At 48.7% G+C, this 15792-nt stretch overlaps 1 protein-coding gene across 5 annotated transcripts in view; it reads left to right on the top strand.

The window, feature by feature from the left end:
- CAMKK1 (calcium/calmodulin dependent protein kinase kinase 1) overlaps window positions 1–15792 on the top strand; it is a 114286-nt gene that overhangs the window by 66522 nt on the left and 31972 nt on the right. For all 5 annotated transcript variants that reach the window (XM_074922656.1, XM_074922655.1, XM_074922654.1 and 2 more), the window contains 5 exons: window positions 673–724; window positions 1302–1435; window positions 2024–2060; window positions 4459–4480; window positions 6443–6531. In XM_074922656.1, coding sequence (XP_074778757.1) covers window positions 673–724; window positions 1302–1435; window positions 2024–2060; window positions 4459–4480; window positions 6443–6531 — 334 coding nt within the window. The remainder of the gene's footprint in view (window positions 1–672; window positions 725–1301; window positions 1436–2023; window positions 2061–4458; window positions 4481–6442; window positions 6532–15792) is intronic.

The following is a 15792-nucleotide window of genomic DNA, read 5'->3' as shown; positions in this document are numbered from 1 at the left end:
CGTTCCTGATGGTGCAGGGATGGATGTTTGTGAAGTGTCTCGGGCATGGTGTTGGATCATGCTGCAGGTCCTCTGTGTTGCTCTGGCAGCATGGAAGAGGCTTATGGGGCAAAAATAGTCTCTGAGAATACAAAAGACTTTCCCAGACGGTGCAGAGCTGGTGGAAGGGCTGTGTCCTCACCCTGTTCCTGGTCTGTGATGTAGGTTGAAAGGGTGTGAGTGGTATGGCTGTGACACTCCAGCTCTTTCTCTTCCTAGAACTTCTGGCAAAGTAAAGGTGGAGCAGCCTGGAAGTGGCTCAGACTTGCAGCATGGCCATAGCATCATCCAAACCAGCAAATACATAAAGGTCAGCTAGAGGAATCCACCACTCCTGTCAAGCTCCTGCCCCAGATGCAGAAACTGTGCTCCTTTTTCTTTGCCCAATTTAAAATAAATCAAAGCCATTTATTTTTTTACGGGAAAGGGATAAATGAAACAAATGGTTAGCAGTACGTTTAGGAAAGCCTGGGTCAGCGTGTGTGTCTGTTTTGGCCACCACTAACTAGGAGACTTCTCTAGGTTGAGGAACAGACCTGAGGCAGTCTCTGATGCCCAGCATGTTCCCGGGTCACAGCAATGAGCACGTTGGCTCTTGTTCAGTTTTCACACTACTTTTTCTCCTTCCTTCAGGCTATGAAAGTCCTCTCCAAAAAGAAGCTCTTGAAGCAGTATGGATTTCCACGTGAGTATCTCACATTTAGAGGTCTGCCTGTTGTCCTCAGCCAGGCAAATCTTTCTGCAGAAATGTTGTCTTCAAGGACTGCAAAACTTGGCCTCATTTGAAAGCTGCCCAAGTACGTGGGGGCTGGTTAAAATGCAGTGGGTAGTGAAAGAGCAGGCACCACAACCACAGGGAAATTCAACACACTTGGTTCCTGGCTGTGATTTTCTGAGTCTCTTTGAAGTGCTGACACTTCCATATTCACAATCTATAAAGCCTAATTAAGTGCTGGAGGTTAGTCAGGGTAGACCCTCTCCTCCCAGGGGCTCTTCTACCCTCTCAGATAGCACCCAGCTTCAGTGGCTGGGCCATGGGACCTGGCAAACAGACCAGGCTGGGAAACTGGGAGGAGATCCTCTCAGTGGGGCTTGGAAATCTCAGTTTCAGGGGGAGACTGTAATGCTTTGGGATGATAACAAGGTGATGAGATCTTCCAGAATAGCTGGAGGTATTCTGCAGAGGGACCAGCAGCTGTTCATTCCTGCATCCTGGGTGCTGCTGAAAAATGAGTTTTTTCCTCACCGTGTTATAATTGCAGGTCGGCCTCCTCCCAGAGGGTCAAAAGCATCCTCTGGAGAGCAGCCAAAACCCATGGCACCACTGGACAGAATCTATCAGGAAATAGCCATCTTAAAGAAGCTGGACCATGTCAACATTGTTAAGCTGATAGAGGTGAGCTGCTTCTCCACCCTAAGCTATACTGAAACAAGTCTGGTTTGTATTGCAACAAAAGGATCTTTCTTCAGCTGCTTCTACTTCAGCCAAAATTGGTTTAAAATAGTTGTTCAGAAATTTAGGCTGGTGATTCCAGGCAAGATCATATCAATGACATATGGCAAACTGACATACTTATCCTGGGCTTTGGGCTGGTGCCCAAGAGAAGGCAGCTGGCTGTGCTGGCAGAAATAGCAGCAAGCTTTGACCAGTGAAACGTGTGTAGACAAGCCTGGGAAGGTGCACAAGTGGCAAGGCTTCGGTGCCATTTTCAATATTGTCTGAGGTCAGATTAAGACAAGCAGTGCATTTGTGGGTAGGCTGGCTCTTCAAATACGGGCAGAAGCCCAGTTTTTCCTGGAGACAAGAAAATCTGTGTCCTTCAAAGCCCCTTGCTCTGCAGGAATCTCGAAATATTAGCCTAAGTTGTTCTCAGTGATCTGTAGCTCAGCAGAATGTACAGGGAGCAGTAAAATGTTATGTGATTAAAAATCTCTTGTTTTTCTTTTTTCCCCTTTCCCCTTATCTCTCTGTTATCAATTGCAGGTCCTTGATGATCCTGCAGAGGACAACTTGTACATGGGTATGTGAGTCATTATATGCTAACAGAACTGTCTGGGCTTAGACCTAGTGATGCAGGTAACACGTACCAGGGCTCGGGGTCAATACCAGGAGGAAACTTGTAACAACTTCAGCAGAGTTATTTTTTCAGAAAAGTTAAACACCTGTAAAGGCAACTGGGATGGAAGGGCCCCTTGCAGTAGGGTAAGACAGCCTTGTGTCTTAGTACAGCTGTGCACTTCTCCTTGCCTTGGGGACACTAAAAGGACATGACAGTGGCTCTGGCCTCCTCTGTGCACATGTCAGTTCCAGTCCTAGAGCCAGGAGAGAAGGGAAGGGTGCAGGATGGCTTCTCGTCCTCCTGACATGAGGTTGGTCTCTCCAGACTCTTCCTGTTAGGCTGTGGATGGTGGTAGTGACTCTGGAAAGCAGTCTTGTCTCAGGGTGTTCCCTGTGACCCCTGCAGAGACACTCTCCACCCGTGGGAGCTCCTGAGGTAGCAGCACTGCTGCCTTTGGCCTCTGAGCCCAGACCCTGCCGTGGGGTGCCCAGATGGGAGGCCACACCTGACTCTGCAGTTATGCAGAGAGTGGGGAGTTTACACTCATTTTGTCTTCCTCTCCCCCAAACCTTGGAAGTGCCAGCCACAGCCTAACCCCCATTTGGGCAAAACCTGGAGGGACAGGCCTGGGAGGTGCTGAGGTGCCCTCAGAGATGGGCCAGAGGAGGGGGATGGCTGACCTTATTACAGCTCTGCTTCCCCATAACATTTCCTGATGAGACAGACTCAAAGGCTGCTTCTCATGAAATAATTATGGAATGCTTTTGAAGCTGCTTGTGAAGGGGGGCTCTGCCTAGCAAATGAAGCTATTTGCCTTTGAAAGGGCACTTCTCCCTTTCGGCTGAGGCCGCGGTGGCACTCTGGCAGCATTGCAAAGCGACAGCCAAGGCAGATGCACGTGCGGTGGGGAGGACTGTTGAGGCTGTTGTTTAAAGGCTTGAAGTCCTGGGGATGGAGAGAAGGGGAGAGATGAGGTAGCAAGCTTTTTTGTTGAATGACAGTAAATGCATGAGGAAGATGAAAAAGCTGCAGAAAAAACACCAAACAAATAAACCCCCAAGGTTTCCCTGTGGAACAAGATAACAGTCCCAGAAATGCAGCAATAGCAGCAGGACAAGTGGGAAATCTCTTGGTGCCGTTTGGGCTCCTGAGGAGGTTGCACTGGTCCCTGGCAGCGAGCAGTGGCTGTGTCCATGTTGTCCGTGCCCCATCACCTCTTTGCTCCACTTTGCCTGGGCTCCCATGAGTGGTTTAGGCAGAGCAATGCAGGCAGCAAAGGGAAAGCTGTGGGCGCTCAGCACTGCTCAGGATTGAGCCTTCTGCAAGTGGGTTTCCTCTTCCCTGCTACTGACCCATATGATGATTACTGCACCTTTCTTCTTCCAAAAAAGTCTCCCACTACAAAGCAAAACTAGAGAAAGGGGAGTTTGCTCTTTGCTAATTACTGCTGGCATTAAGTGCTGCTATGAGCACTCTGCTATGTGCTCCCTGGGAAGAAAGCAGGGGATGGAGGGTGCTGATAGAAATTGAGTAACTGCCAATGGCACAAGATGGTTGAATAATGAAATGCTGCCACAAGCTGCAGCTTCTTTAGCCTGGGGAGCAAGATGAGCCAGTGCAAGCTGGCTTGTTGCGTTTGTACCTTCAGCTGGTCTGACATCACAGCTGTAAGCAGGGCTGCCTGGTGCTTTGGGGAGGGTGATCTGTTCCGATTTCTTGAGAGGTGCAAGAAATCCCTTAGTAATTCACAAGGAAAGAGCTCTCCTACTAGACAAAGGCAGATCCTTCTGTTTGCGGAACAGGTAAGAGACAGGATCAGAAAAACACATTGCCACAAACCCCCTAATCAGACAAAACTCATGTGCTCTATAAACATCAACTCACACCAAGTTCCCTCCAATTGCTCCTGCCAGGGAGCGTTTGCCTCTGACAGCCATGTAGCTGTGCTGCTGATTGACACAGCAGAAATGGAGCAACATGTTCTTACAGCATCTCATTCAGTATCGGCAATTTAGCAGAAATATCGCACCAAACACCCTCCCTGAAGGTACTGAATAAGACAGGGCTCAAATCAGCAAGGGCTGACACCGGGAACAGCAGAAATGTTGCTGATAAATTAGCACCCGCTGTCTCCTTGTGTGTTGCTGGTAGGAGGTGGGGATATTTGTCTTTGCTGAAGAGATTACTATTTTCATTTTGCATCTTCTGGTGTCCTTGTCATGGGTGAGGGAAGAGAATAAAGTGGAAGTAAATTGATGTTGCAGGTATGGGAATGGATGTGTTTTTGTAGGTGCTAAAAAATGAATAAGCTCAGTCCCCTCTTCCGATTCATTCATGGTTTGATTTCCTTTTCTTGCAGTGTTTGACCTCCTGAGGAAAGGGTAAGTAAGCCCTCTTGGGACCCCTTGTGTTGAAATTTTTGGTGTTCATCATTAGCTTCCTAGCTGAAATGGAGGTTTGATATGTGCGGTGGGGCAAACCACTGACTGCAAGCAAGCACAGAGGAGGCAAAATCCAGCTGTAGGGGCCTTTGTGCTGATACAGTCTGGAATGATGTGGTGGGTAGTGATGGGCTGGAGGACACGTCCTGGTGTTGGGCTTTGATCCAGAAAACAAATGTGATGCCAGTTCCCCATCAGGTGCCTGGAAGAAAAGGTTTTAATAGGAGTATTCTGCTGGGGTAACAGCCACATTTTGGCTTTTTCTGGCACAAGGGGTGTGAGGTTGCATCAACGTTTACTTGCCACCCACCACTGCCTTATTTTACCCCTAACACTAACATATTGTGGGAGGCTGTTTTGTTGCTGTATTTTTTCTGTAGCAGGAGAAGTGATAAGGTGGTGGGAGTCCCCTCACTGCTTTTTGCTACACCTGTGCTGATTCTGTAGCTCTGCAGAGTCATAGGAAGGTTGGGAGAGCTGTGGATGGGGAGATGGGGGAGATTCCCAAAGGGCTTATTTTTTTCTCTGGCCCAATGAAAAAGCCTCTTTCAGGCTGCCAGCTCCAGTGGGTTGCTGGTGAGAGGCTACCCAGTCTCCCTGGTGACCAGGCTGATGACTGTCCTGTAGGAGAGGGGGAGAAAAAAAGCTCCTCTAATCAGCTGTGGCCAGGGAACGTGCAGTTTGGCTGAGCGCAGCCTGTCTGCCTCTAGCAGAAGGCAATTAGACTCCATTAGTGGTTCTGCCAGTCCTGCTGCTCACATTATTTCTCCCTAGTTTCAGCAGCAGAAAAAATGTACATGAAGAGGGAGGGAAGGCAGTGGCAGGAAAATGCAAATAGGAGATGAAGGTCATCAATCAAATGGCAGCAAGGGAGAAGAAAGAAATGTTACAGGAAGGATTTGCTGCTGGGTGCTGAGGGGAAGAACAGCAGAGCCTGGTTTTGGTGATGGGCTATTCTCAGCCAGAGTTTGGCTTGCAAGGGCGGTGTCTCAGGAGCACTCACTTAAATCCAGCCCAGATCAGTGGGTGTATGTCCAAATGCAAGGTGAAGCTGCCGAGCACAAGCAGGATTAACCCCCAGTGCAGCGAAGTCCTTAGCTCCTGCCGTTGGTCTGCTGGGGAACAGAAGATGCTGACTAGCCCTTACAGCCTTTTTGCCCTCAGCTTTCAGCAGGCACAGGCAGAAGAGGGGCTTTTAGAGGATACTGTGCATCTCCTGGCAGTGGTGGCAGACAAAGGAAGGGAGAGAAGCTGACCAGGTAACCATGGCTGTTCAGGACTGAATGGCTGAGTTCTGGTGGTGGCTGAACCCTAAACAGCTAAATAGGTTTTCAAAGCCGTTTAGCACACTGTACTGGAAATATTTCCACTTAACCTTTGAGCCAGTTGTTCATGTCTAGGTTCTGACTTGGCTCAGACTAGCTGCACACTGATGTTGCTTCAGGACTAAGCCCCAGCAGGCAGGACATGCAGTGCACAGCAACAGGCACTCTGTCCCCACTGCTGCCTGGTGTGTCCTGGTCATGCTGAGCATGCTTTAGCAAGAAACCAAAGGCCAGATCCAGTTTTGTTCTTTCACTACACTTTTTCCATAGGACTCAGTGAAGTGTGTTTGCCTTATTTTGTGCAGACAGCAGCAGTTAATCCTGATGTTGGCGAGGTCTCTGTGGCTCACGCTGGCTCAGGGACTGTGCAGAGCCACCCACCACTGCTAGATGAGCTCATTGACCTGGGTGTCAGCACGTCCAGAGGGGTTGGCTACGCCTCCATCCTGCATCACAGCACCCAGAACCTCTCGGGAGCCTGGCCTGCGATGCTGGGGACGTGGTGATGGAGAGCGCGAAATCCTCTGGCAGGGAGTGTTACTGCAAAGTACTTAATTACTCTTCCTCTTCCTAACAGGCCTGTCATGGAGGTACCGAGTGACCAGCCCTTCAGCGAGGAGCAGGCTCGACTCTACTTCAGAGACATCGTCTTGGGCATTGAGTACTGTGAGTACCACCTGCACTGAGTGCAGCTTTGCAGAGCACGTGCCTCAGCCTCCTGCTCCACTGGGGAGAAGCCTCTCAGCTCCGGTGGGCTGTCGGCTGAGTGAGTCAGGTCCCCAGTGGGGGGTTTCCCTGCTCAGGTTTACCCAGGCAGCATCACAGATGCTGGGAGCAGGTGTTCCTTCAGAAGGACATTAGGAAAATAGTGGCTTCCTTTTTTCTTCCATTTATCTCTTTTTGGAGAGCGTCTTTGAAGGCAGTAGGGCCAGAAAAAGGGTGTTTGTGGTGACACGGACTGAGTAGTTGGCTTCAGCTGGAACAAATTCCTGTCTCTAGTTCAGCAGGGCAAGCACTGGCCATGGGGAGAGCTGGCAGGCAGCACAGGGAGAGTGTCTGTCCTTGTCTGCTTCCTTGTCTGCATCAGTCTGAGTGACTGCCCGTCACCCAGGGCTGTGGGGTGACAAGAGCCCAGTGCTGCTGTACTCTCCACAGGGGGATGGTGACTCAAGGGTGTTCCCGGGCTCTGACTGGAGACTCCAGCCCCATGGTTCCTCTTTGTAGCCTATTTGATTATCGTCACCTTTTTTTAGTAAGTCTTCTCCCACTGTGGCTGAGGCTGGATTCTTTGTTGAGCGCCTGTCCTGAAGGCGACCACAATAGGTCTGTAAATGACAGCAGGGATTTTTCTGGCCCCATGTAGTTGACATGTCCCTGCTGGTATGACTCTGGCAGGGGTGGGAGAAGAGGGTTCCCTGAATTGACACAGGATAGAGCAGTCTGTGCGCTGGCATCTTGTGAGCGTGGCCCCTGAGGAGCAGCGAGGGCTGGCTGGTGTTTCCTCTCATGGACTCCTAGCAGAGCTGGCATGTCCGTGTAACCTCTTGCTTTTCATGGCGGGGGATGCGAGGCTGTTAGATGGTGCATTTACTGCAAACCTTGTGCTGCAGGCTTCATGGCTGGGCTTCTCTTCTAACCTGTGCCAGCAGTGGGAGGATGACTGTGAAATGACTGGTTGCTTTCTTTTCTGTAAGACAGACCCCTGAAAGTAGCAAGCACAGTAGAGCTGAGCATTTGTGAGTGCAGGACACATCTGTACCATGCAGGGGGGTGTAGGTCAGAGAGCCTGGTGCTTTGGTGTGGTGTGGCACTGGACATTACTCTCATGCTGTATTGCACTGCACATTCCCACTCCTCCCAAGGCTCCCTTGGCATTGTCACTGAGTCAGAAGGCACAACTCAGATCCCCTGCTGCTCACTCACCTCAGGTCCCTGCCTTTACCCTCAGATCTGCTGCTTGCACTGGAGCAGTTCATGCCCAGGGTGCTGCCAGGGACCCACGTAATGTGGCCTCATGTGAGAGGTACCCATGAGAGATCTGGTCTGCAGTTACTGCTCCTGTACCAGCTGGTGCATTGTCAAACTGCTGGTGAGCTGCGTTTGTGTCTCTGCCTGTTTGATTCTGCTGGCTTCCTTGTAGACAACCTTCTATAGAGTTCAGTGATCTCGTCATCGACTGCTTTCCCCGCACACTGATGCATGAAAGATTTGACCATGGTTGGATGGTTGAATATGAGGAAGAAGAGTTAGTGCAGCTTGTGCAGAGGCAGTTCATGCCTCACAGATCTGTTGGTTTTACAGAGAAGACAACAAATGTAGATAAGGTGATCCTGTTACCACATTGTGTTTCAATTGCCAAACAGTTTTTGATTACATCCATGAACAGTAGCTCATAAAGAAGCTTGTAAGTCTCTTTGCTTGGATGGCCTCTTGTGGATTAATAACTAGACAATCAGGAAAGTAGGAATACAGCTTTCACAATGGAGAAAAATCACTAATGCAGGTAAACAGGAACCCATAATGTGACCTGGGTTGTTCAATGTATTCCTAAATGACCAGAGAAAGGGTAGAGTACAATAAGAGAGATTGGTGATGGCATCTAGTTATTCCCTGAATAGTCATTGTTAAAACTGACTGCAAAGACTGGCAGGAAGGCGCCATGATGGCAAGTGATGGCATGATAAAATGGCAGATAAAATTCATGTTGCTGACTGCAGAATAATGCATGAGGGGAGAAACAACACTAAAAATACATACATCGTGACGGGCTCTAAATTAGCTGTTCTCGCTCAGGCTTCATTCTGGATAGTTCTCTTGAAAACGCCAGCCCATTACTTAGTGACATTCAACAAAGCTAACTGGATTTGGGGAACTATTGGGAATGAAGTAGAGAAGAAACCAGCAAACATCATTGTACAGTTACTTGGATCTGTAAGAGCTCTTAGGTACAGGCAAGGAGTATTCTGAATATTTTGTGCAACTTGGCTCAGCCTGTCTTAGAAAGAGCTCTTGAACTGAGAAAGGCGTGAGAAGGGTGACCAGGATGGTCCTGGAACATCTTACATACAGAGATGGAACATCATCTGTACAGGGATAAGACCAGAGCTCTTAAGATTTGAAAATTATCATGGGAAGGGGTGGTATGACAGAGGCTTATAAAATCCGAAGTGTCAGGGAAGTGGTGGACATGGAATGAATCTTCTCTGTCTCTAAAACCCCAAGAACTCTGGGGTAGCAAACAAAGTAATCAAGTAAACAGTTTAAACTGGAAGGAATTACTTTTTCATGTAGCATGTAATTAAACTGTGAAATTCAGCATTGGGGAGATAGCAGGTGTCAGAACTAAACAGGCTGTAAGTGATTAGACAGATACGTAGAAGAAAAGAGCATCGAGGACAATGAAATACATGGTTACAGGCAGAGTTTGCCATCAGGCTGCCTAAAGCAGGGAGTGTGGGTGCTGGAGGTTACATCTCTCTGCCTGATGCTTTTCCCCAAGCTATTGACCCTGGCAGGAGACGAGGTGCTGGGGTAGGTGGCCCTTGGTTTGGCTCCTCTTCCATCCTCGTCTCCCCTCCAGCAGCTTGTGCACGTTGTCCTTGAGGTTCTCTCTGTGCTGACCCAACGGCAGAGGCAGCTGCACTGTGCCAGGTTCCCGGAGACTGATCTAGGTTAGCTTGGCATCTCTCAGGCATGGCCACCTTTTGTAAGCCTCGCTTACTTTGACAGTGCAAATCCATGGTTTTGGTGGCAAATCTGAAGGCAGAGCAGCCAGTGGAGGGAGGGACAAGGGCACTTGGAGCAAGTGATCGTCATCCCCAGTCAATGAGCAGTGCAAAGTGTGAAAGGTCAGGCATGTGCAAGGCAGAGCTTGTCACCCTCCCTGATTGTTCCAAGGTGAGATTTTTCCAGCTGTTTCAACCTTAGGAAATAAATAGCTGCTTCTCTCACAAACCAGAGGGAATTGTTTCAAATGTGCTTTCAGAAAGCCAACGTGTAGCTGCATCAAACTCAAAAGTAATGTTTCATGCTGCCACAGTGCTTTGAGCCATGTCTGCCTTAATTTTGCTGATCTCCAGTGGCCCCTGCAAGCTCAGCAGCTCCTCGGAGCCCCTCACTTCTACAAAGCTTTTGTTGAAGACTCACCTGGTTTCAAATACCTGCAAAGAACAAGTCTCTGAGCGTGATGGACCTTGCCAAGGCAGAGGAAGGTTGTTTGCAGTGCCCTGGTCCATCTCCACATAGAAATGCAACACCACCTCATTTTTTGTCTAAAAGCAGTGGGTGGGAATAAAGTCAATGTTTGCAGGTCTGTGACAGTCCAGATGCTTCCAGGTGCTGCCAAAATCAGCCAGGTCACCCCAGAAAGTTGGTGGAAGTGTATATATGAATGGGAAGCTCAAGACTCTTTTTCAGTAGAGTTTGAAGTGCAAAGATTGGAGCTTTTTCTTTTCTCATTAACATTCATATAGCAGAACCTGCATGCCTCGGCTGGGAGAGCCAAGCTGTGCTGTGCTGGATGCTGCTGGCATAACAGTTCCTGCTCAGAGGAAACTTTGAGTTTAGAAGATAGTAAAAAAAAAAAAAAAAAAGGTAGTAGTAAAGTGTGGGTAGTCCTAGGCAGAGGGAGTGAAGCTGGGCATTAAATTATAGGATGCCCAAGCACTCCCAGCAAGAGGAACAATAGGATGCTTTATTCTTTATTTTGGGCTGTTGAGTAACTACTTATTTTATTAGCAAATGAAAGTTAAAAATGGTGTTCTCAGAACTGCTGGGTAAATGCGTGGCTATTATTATGTAATTAAGAAAAGTGCACCGTTCCTGCACACTGAAGGAAAAGTGTTGCCAGGCAATCTAGAGATTGCAAGGTAATTTTAATGTAAGCATATATAATTGTTATGTAATTTGGAAGACTCGATAACCATGCAGCTGCTTGAAGCTTGCTGTCATCACAGCAGCAAATGCATCATTGCTGGTTGGGTTTTATTAAATTAGAAGTTGCAAACTGGATTCCTGTTGGAGCCTGCAAGGTGTTAATCCAGGCCAGTTCACTGCCCTCGGTGTGGTGAGTGGGAAGGGGCCGCAGGGGCCAAGCTGGTGGGAGACATGGGCTGAGCTTTTAAATTACTGGTGGTGGCACGTGGTCCACGGCCACTGTATGTCTGCGGGGACTGGACTCCACTGGTTATTCCTGATGCTTGCCTGGGGTGGAGGCCTCCTGCAAGAGGGCTGGCTCTGGGGACAAGTGTTTGGAGAGAGGCAGTGGTCAGCGTGATGAGAGCAGAAGCATCCCACGCCAGGTGGGAAGCCTGGCTTCAGCATGGTGGGAGGCAGGGACAGATGCCCTGGAGAGGGCTAGGAGCTCTCCCATCCAGGCAATGGCATGGTGCCACCTTGCTTTGTTGACTGCTTTCAGCCAGGTTTCTGCATTTATATTTAATGGCAGATAGTGCACTTTGATAGGTGCGTGGTCCCAGCCTCATTCACCGAGCAAAGGAGAAGGAGGCAGGTTCAAGGTCTGAGAGCTGGGGAGATCTGCCTGTGGTAGAGTATCCCCTCCTCTGTCCCCCCAAACTGCTGGGAAAATGTTTTGACCTTAACATGTGGTAATATTGCTGGTTCACATGTTCTGTTTTCCTATACCTGTCTTAGTCCACACAACAGGGCGCAGGTCTATGTCAGGAGTTATTTGAGCACATGCAAACTGCAATTCCCATCTTGGTGAAATGGGCCCTACAAAGGAAAGTGCTTTTGCTCCCGCGTGCAAGGCTTGCCCAGTACTGCTGGCATTGCACACACCCCCTCATGAACTGGGGATGCGGGCTGTCGTCTGCGTGTTGTAAGTACCGCTGGAGTGGTAATTTCAGAATGTATTTAAGTGCTTTGGATGGAAAAGTTTTGCCGGATTATTTGTGTCATTAACTAAAGCATGTGCTTAAGCATTTCTGTGAATTGGGGATATGTGCAATTACCTCCCTTTCCACTTGTGAATTCCCTCTAGTAGTGCTTATCTGGGGTTATTTAAGCTTCAGTCTCCCTTCTAGTAAGGCAAACATTGCTTTCCCAGTGGTACTCAGCAGAAATAGATGTGGTGGACAGTGAATAGTCGCCGAAGGAGTCAGTCCTGCAAGCCTGGAGGTGAATACAGCACTGCCCCACAGAGCCAGGCAGCCATGCACCCTGCAGCATACCTTCCAGCACCCTGAGACCAAAGGCCCAGGCATTTCCTCAGCCAAACGTTGTGTCTTTGTTTTTATTGGCCTCCGATATTGTTCCATTCATTTGTACTATCTCTTTTTAAACTTATGTAAATCTTCAGCGTCTTCTGTCTCCTGTTTACATCGTGTGGGGAGCAGTGCAGGGCAGAGTCTGATCCTGCAGGTTTCAGCTGATGCCAGCAGGGACTTGGGAACAGTCATGCCATCTCTGCCACCCCTAATTTATAGACCTCGTTACATCTTCATGGGTGGCTTTGAAAGGCTGCAGAGTTCTTGTCTGTGCCAAGCATCCTTCCACCGCTGTGACCATCTGTCAGAAAAAGCTAGCAGTCCTGGAGCCCCCCCAAGCCTTGTTAACTGGGGGCTCAACAGTATTTCAGAGTTGTCTTCTACAGTAAATGTGGTGAAAGTAATTACTGCAGGAGTTGACATATCCCTCCACCAACAAAGCCTACAAGTGTGCTGGACAGACAGATTATTCTGCTGTTTTACTCCAAGTATCCTGGATATGGTGATACCTGAATATGGGTTTGACTTCCTGAAGGCAGTAAAATTTCCTTCTGGATTGACTCAGTGTTGACTTATATTTAATAACTGCACAGTAAATGGGTTTGAATGAAGGTGAATTTGGCATCATGCCAGTTTGCTCTGGCAAATGGACAGTGGAAACCAGTACCAGGTAAAGCATGTAATGGGAGGATTTTCTTCCAGTGTCTGGCAGCTGTCAGCTGGCCAGAAAGATTTTCCTTGTTGTGAGCAGATGTTTGGTTCAACACAAGGAGTAGATACCTTAAACTCTTCTCCAGTGGCAGATGTATGTGGGAGCCACAGGAGAGGTTGTGAGGGAGAAGCATACTCCATCAAAAGACATAAGGCATATGCCAGGCAAGTATCCCCATTTGGTTTTAGGACTGGGATGCAAGCAGCTTCGTTCAGTAAGAGCCCAAGTAAGGAATAAGAATAAGCAAATGAAAGGTCTGTCTAAGCAGGTGGCCTGGCAGTGACACGAGCCAGGAGCAGACACTTAATGCAGAACATGCATGCAAGCTTGACCAGGGGAAAGCCCTGCTGACTTGCACAGTCAAGGTGAAGCACAGCAACCGTTCCTTCTGCTGTATAGCTGCAAGCTTAGTATTTTATTCAGCTCACAAGAAGCTGAAACAGTTGCTCTCAGTGTGGCTGAAAGGAAGAAAAAACATTATTGCCTTCATTGTCTGTAGAAAATGCACAATTTCCCTGCTATGACTGTGTTTAGGGAAACTAAGCGTGACAACTCTGGTCCCCTCTGCAGAGGAATGCTTGGCTCATCTGAGAGATTGGGTTGAAGGGAAGGTCATGACACGCAGCTGAAGCTGTGGGCAGTTGCCTTTCCGGCAGCTGTTCTCCGCAGGGCACCTGTACGAACGCCTGCCATGCTCCGGAGCACTGCGCGCTAAGCCTGGAGCAATAACAAAGTGCCTGACGTGCAGATCAAAGCTGGCTTTTCTGAGATAAAACTTAATCTACTTAATCATCAATATGTAAGTACAGTTTCCGTTATCTTAAAAGGAAATTTAAGAAAATAAATCAACAGCTGAGTCAACACAGTCTTGTCTCTTCTGAAGAATATCTACTGCAACATAAGCCCAGGGTAGGTGTGCTGAAGCATCAGTGGTGTAGATGGGTTTGGTTCTTGGCAGAGGCGAGTTCCTCAGACCTCTTGTTGATGTGGGCCAGCAGAGCTGGGACACAAGACAGTGATGGAGCTGCTACATGTTCTGCTGTGATTCCCAACAAGCTTCTTGATCCATCCGTGCCTGCATTTCCATGTGAGAAATGGGGACCTGCTCCTTCTCTGCTGCTGCCTCTTGCCTGCGTAAGTTCAGAGCCCCTCAAAATGGAGCATGTTGGGGTGAGGGCTCTCAACTGCAACTACAGCTGCAAGGTGCTGGGTGTTATAAATGACACCATCAGGAGAAGAGGGGCTGGCTGGCTTGTGTTTTATCATGTGCAGACAAGCTCTGTTTGGATGATGAAAAAAAACAAACAAAAAAACCTTTCCTGTAGCTGCAAGTGTTACTGATACGATCGATGAGGACTTATATAAGAGTGAGAGTAATTAGCTGGTGAAGCAGATCAGAGAGATGTGCTAGAGCCTCTTAAAGATCAAGCACTCTGATTGCTGTTGTCTGATGCAGTTACGTAGATGATTGTGCTGGGGTTTAGAGGCAGCCCTTGGCACAGCCTGTGCAGGTGGTTTTGACAGTACTTGCTGCACGTACCCTGCTCCCTGCTTTCCCAGGGGTCTGTTGAGCGTTGGCACGTGTAGCTGTGGCAGGAAGCTCTGCATGTCCTCTGTGAGTGGTGATAGGACAGGTGTAGAAGACCAGCCTTTGGCAAGGCTACTTCTCCTTCCTCTTCCCTGTTGCTTCCTACTGGCAGTATCCTATACCCATCCCTTCTGGCAGGAGTGCTGTGGTCAGCCGGGTGCTGAAGATGGAGCACAAATGGAAGCTGAACTCTTCCAAAGGGCTGGGCAGTGTTGGGGCCCCCTTTTGTAAAACCTGGGTTTAAGCAGCATATTCAAGTGGCTGAAGATTCATGGATGCAGCAAGGGAGTGGCAAAATAGTGACAGAGATGAGAAAATCAGAGCTGGGATCCTTGCCACAGCCGCTACACAAAGCCACTGCAGTGAGCTGAGCATGGGAGGGAAGGAAGGTGTTTCCCTTGCACAGCACATTGTGTCCATGTCCTCCGGCTCTTTCTTGGTGGAGCATTGAGGACAAGGACAGAGGCTTGCTTCAAAGAGCAGCCTTCTGTTTTAAGCTCTGGATGGTGGTGCAGCAGTTTCCTTGGGAGGGTGTTAAATCATTTCTTTGCTACAGGGGTGATGTGAAAGTAATACTAAGCAGACTCTGCAGTAGCACCATATGGATTGCTTTTGCCCTTGAATGGGAATGGGATTCTGTTTTTAATCAAGTATAATTCAGCATCGGCCTCAGTAAATAGCAGGATGTGTCAGTGCATTGCAGAGTTTTATATGTATAATTTTGAAGTGAGCTTTTAGCAAGTTGGTATTGCTGGAGCTCTAAGGTTTCCAGAAGAGAATGCAGTGAAAGTGGGTTTTTTTAAGAGGACCAAGGAAAAATCCCTCTTTCTAGCACTTCTGTCTCTGTTCCCTCCTGGTCTTCACTGGCTGTTAATCTAGGCAGACAGTTCCCAGGTGTTTGCTTCTGAATGAAAAGAAAAGCCTGTTTAGTCTCCGAGCAGCCTGTGGTATCTAGAAACAAGGACCATTTGTGAAATGAGTTGCATGACGTGAAAAAAGCTTTCTTGTCCCACCGAAGGCAGCCAAGGGACTGAACAGAAAGAAATTATGTGCTCAGCAGGGCTTTGCTAACGAGCGGTGATGGAGCAGGGAGGCAGAGCAGGAGGAGACCTGCAGAGAGCCCAGGCAGGGCTGTGTGCTGCATGCACAGAGAGGAGCCAGCTGGCCCAGCAGCAGAGATCCTCCTCAAAATCTGCCCCTTTCTCCAGCCCTATCTACTGTACCACAGCCATGGAAGAGTCACCCCTGCCTGAACACTGTCTCAAGATACAAACGGTGCAGGATCTCTGAGCCACAGCACAGTTTACAGCCGTGATGCTCCACCTCAGCGCTGCCCCATACCTGCCCAAGCGGTGAGACCCTCTCAGGAACAATATGCATGTTAACAGCAGCACTTGGAG

This window comes from Athene noctua, chromosome 19 (genome assembly GCF_965140245.1).
Source record: "Athene noctua chromosome 19, bAthNoc1.hap1.1, whole genome shotgun sequence".
Taxonomy (NCBI): domain Eukaryota; kingdom Metazoa; phylum Chordata; class Aves; order Strigiformes; family Strigidae; genus Athene; species Athene noctua.
Note: the sequence above shows the minus strand (reverse complement) of the source record. Positions and strands in the feature narration are given on the sequence as shown.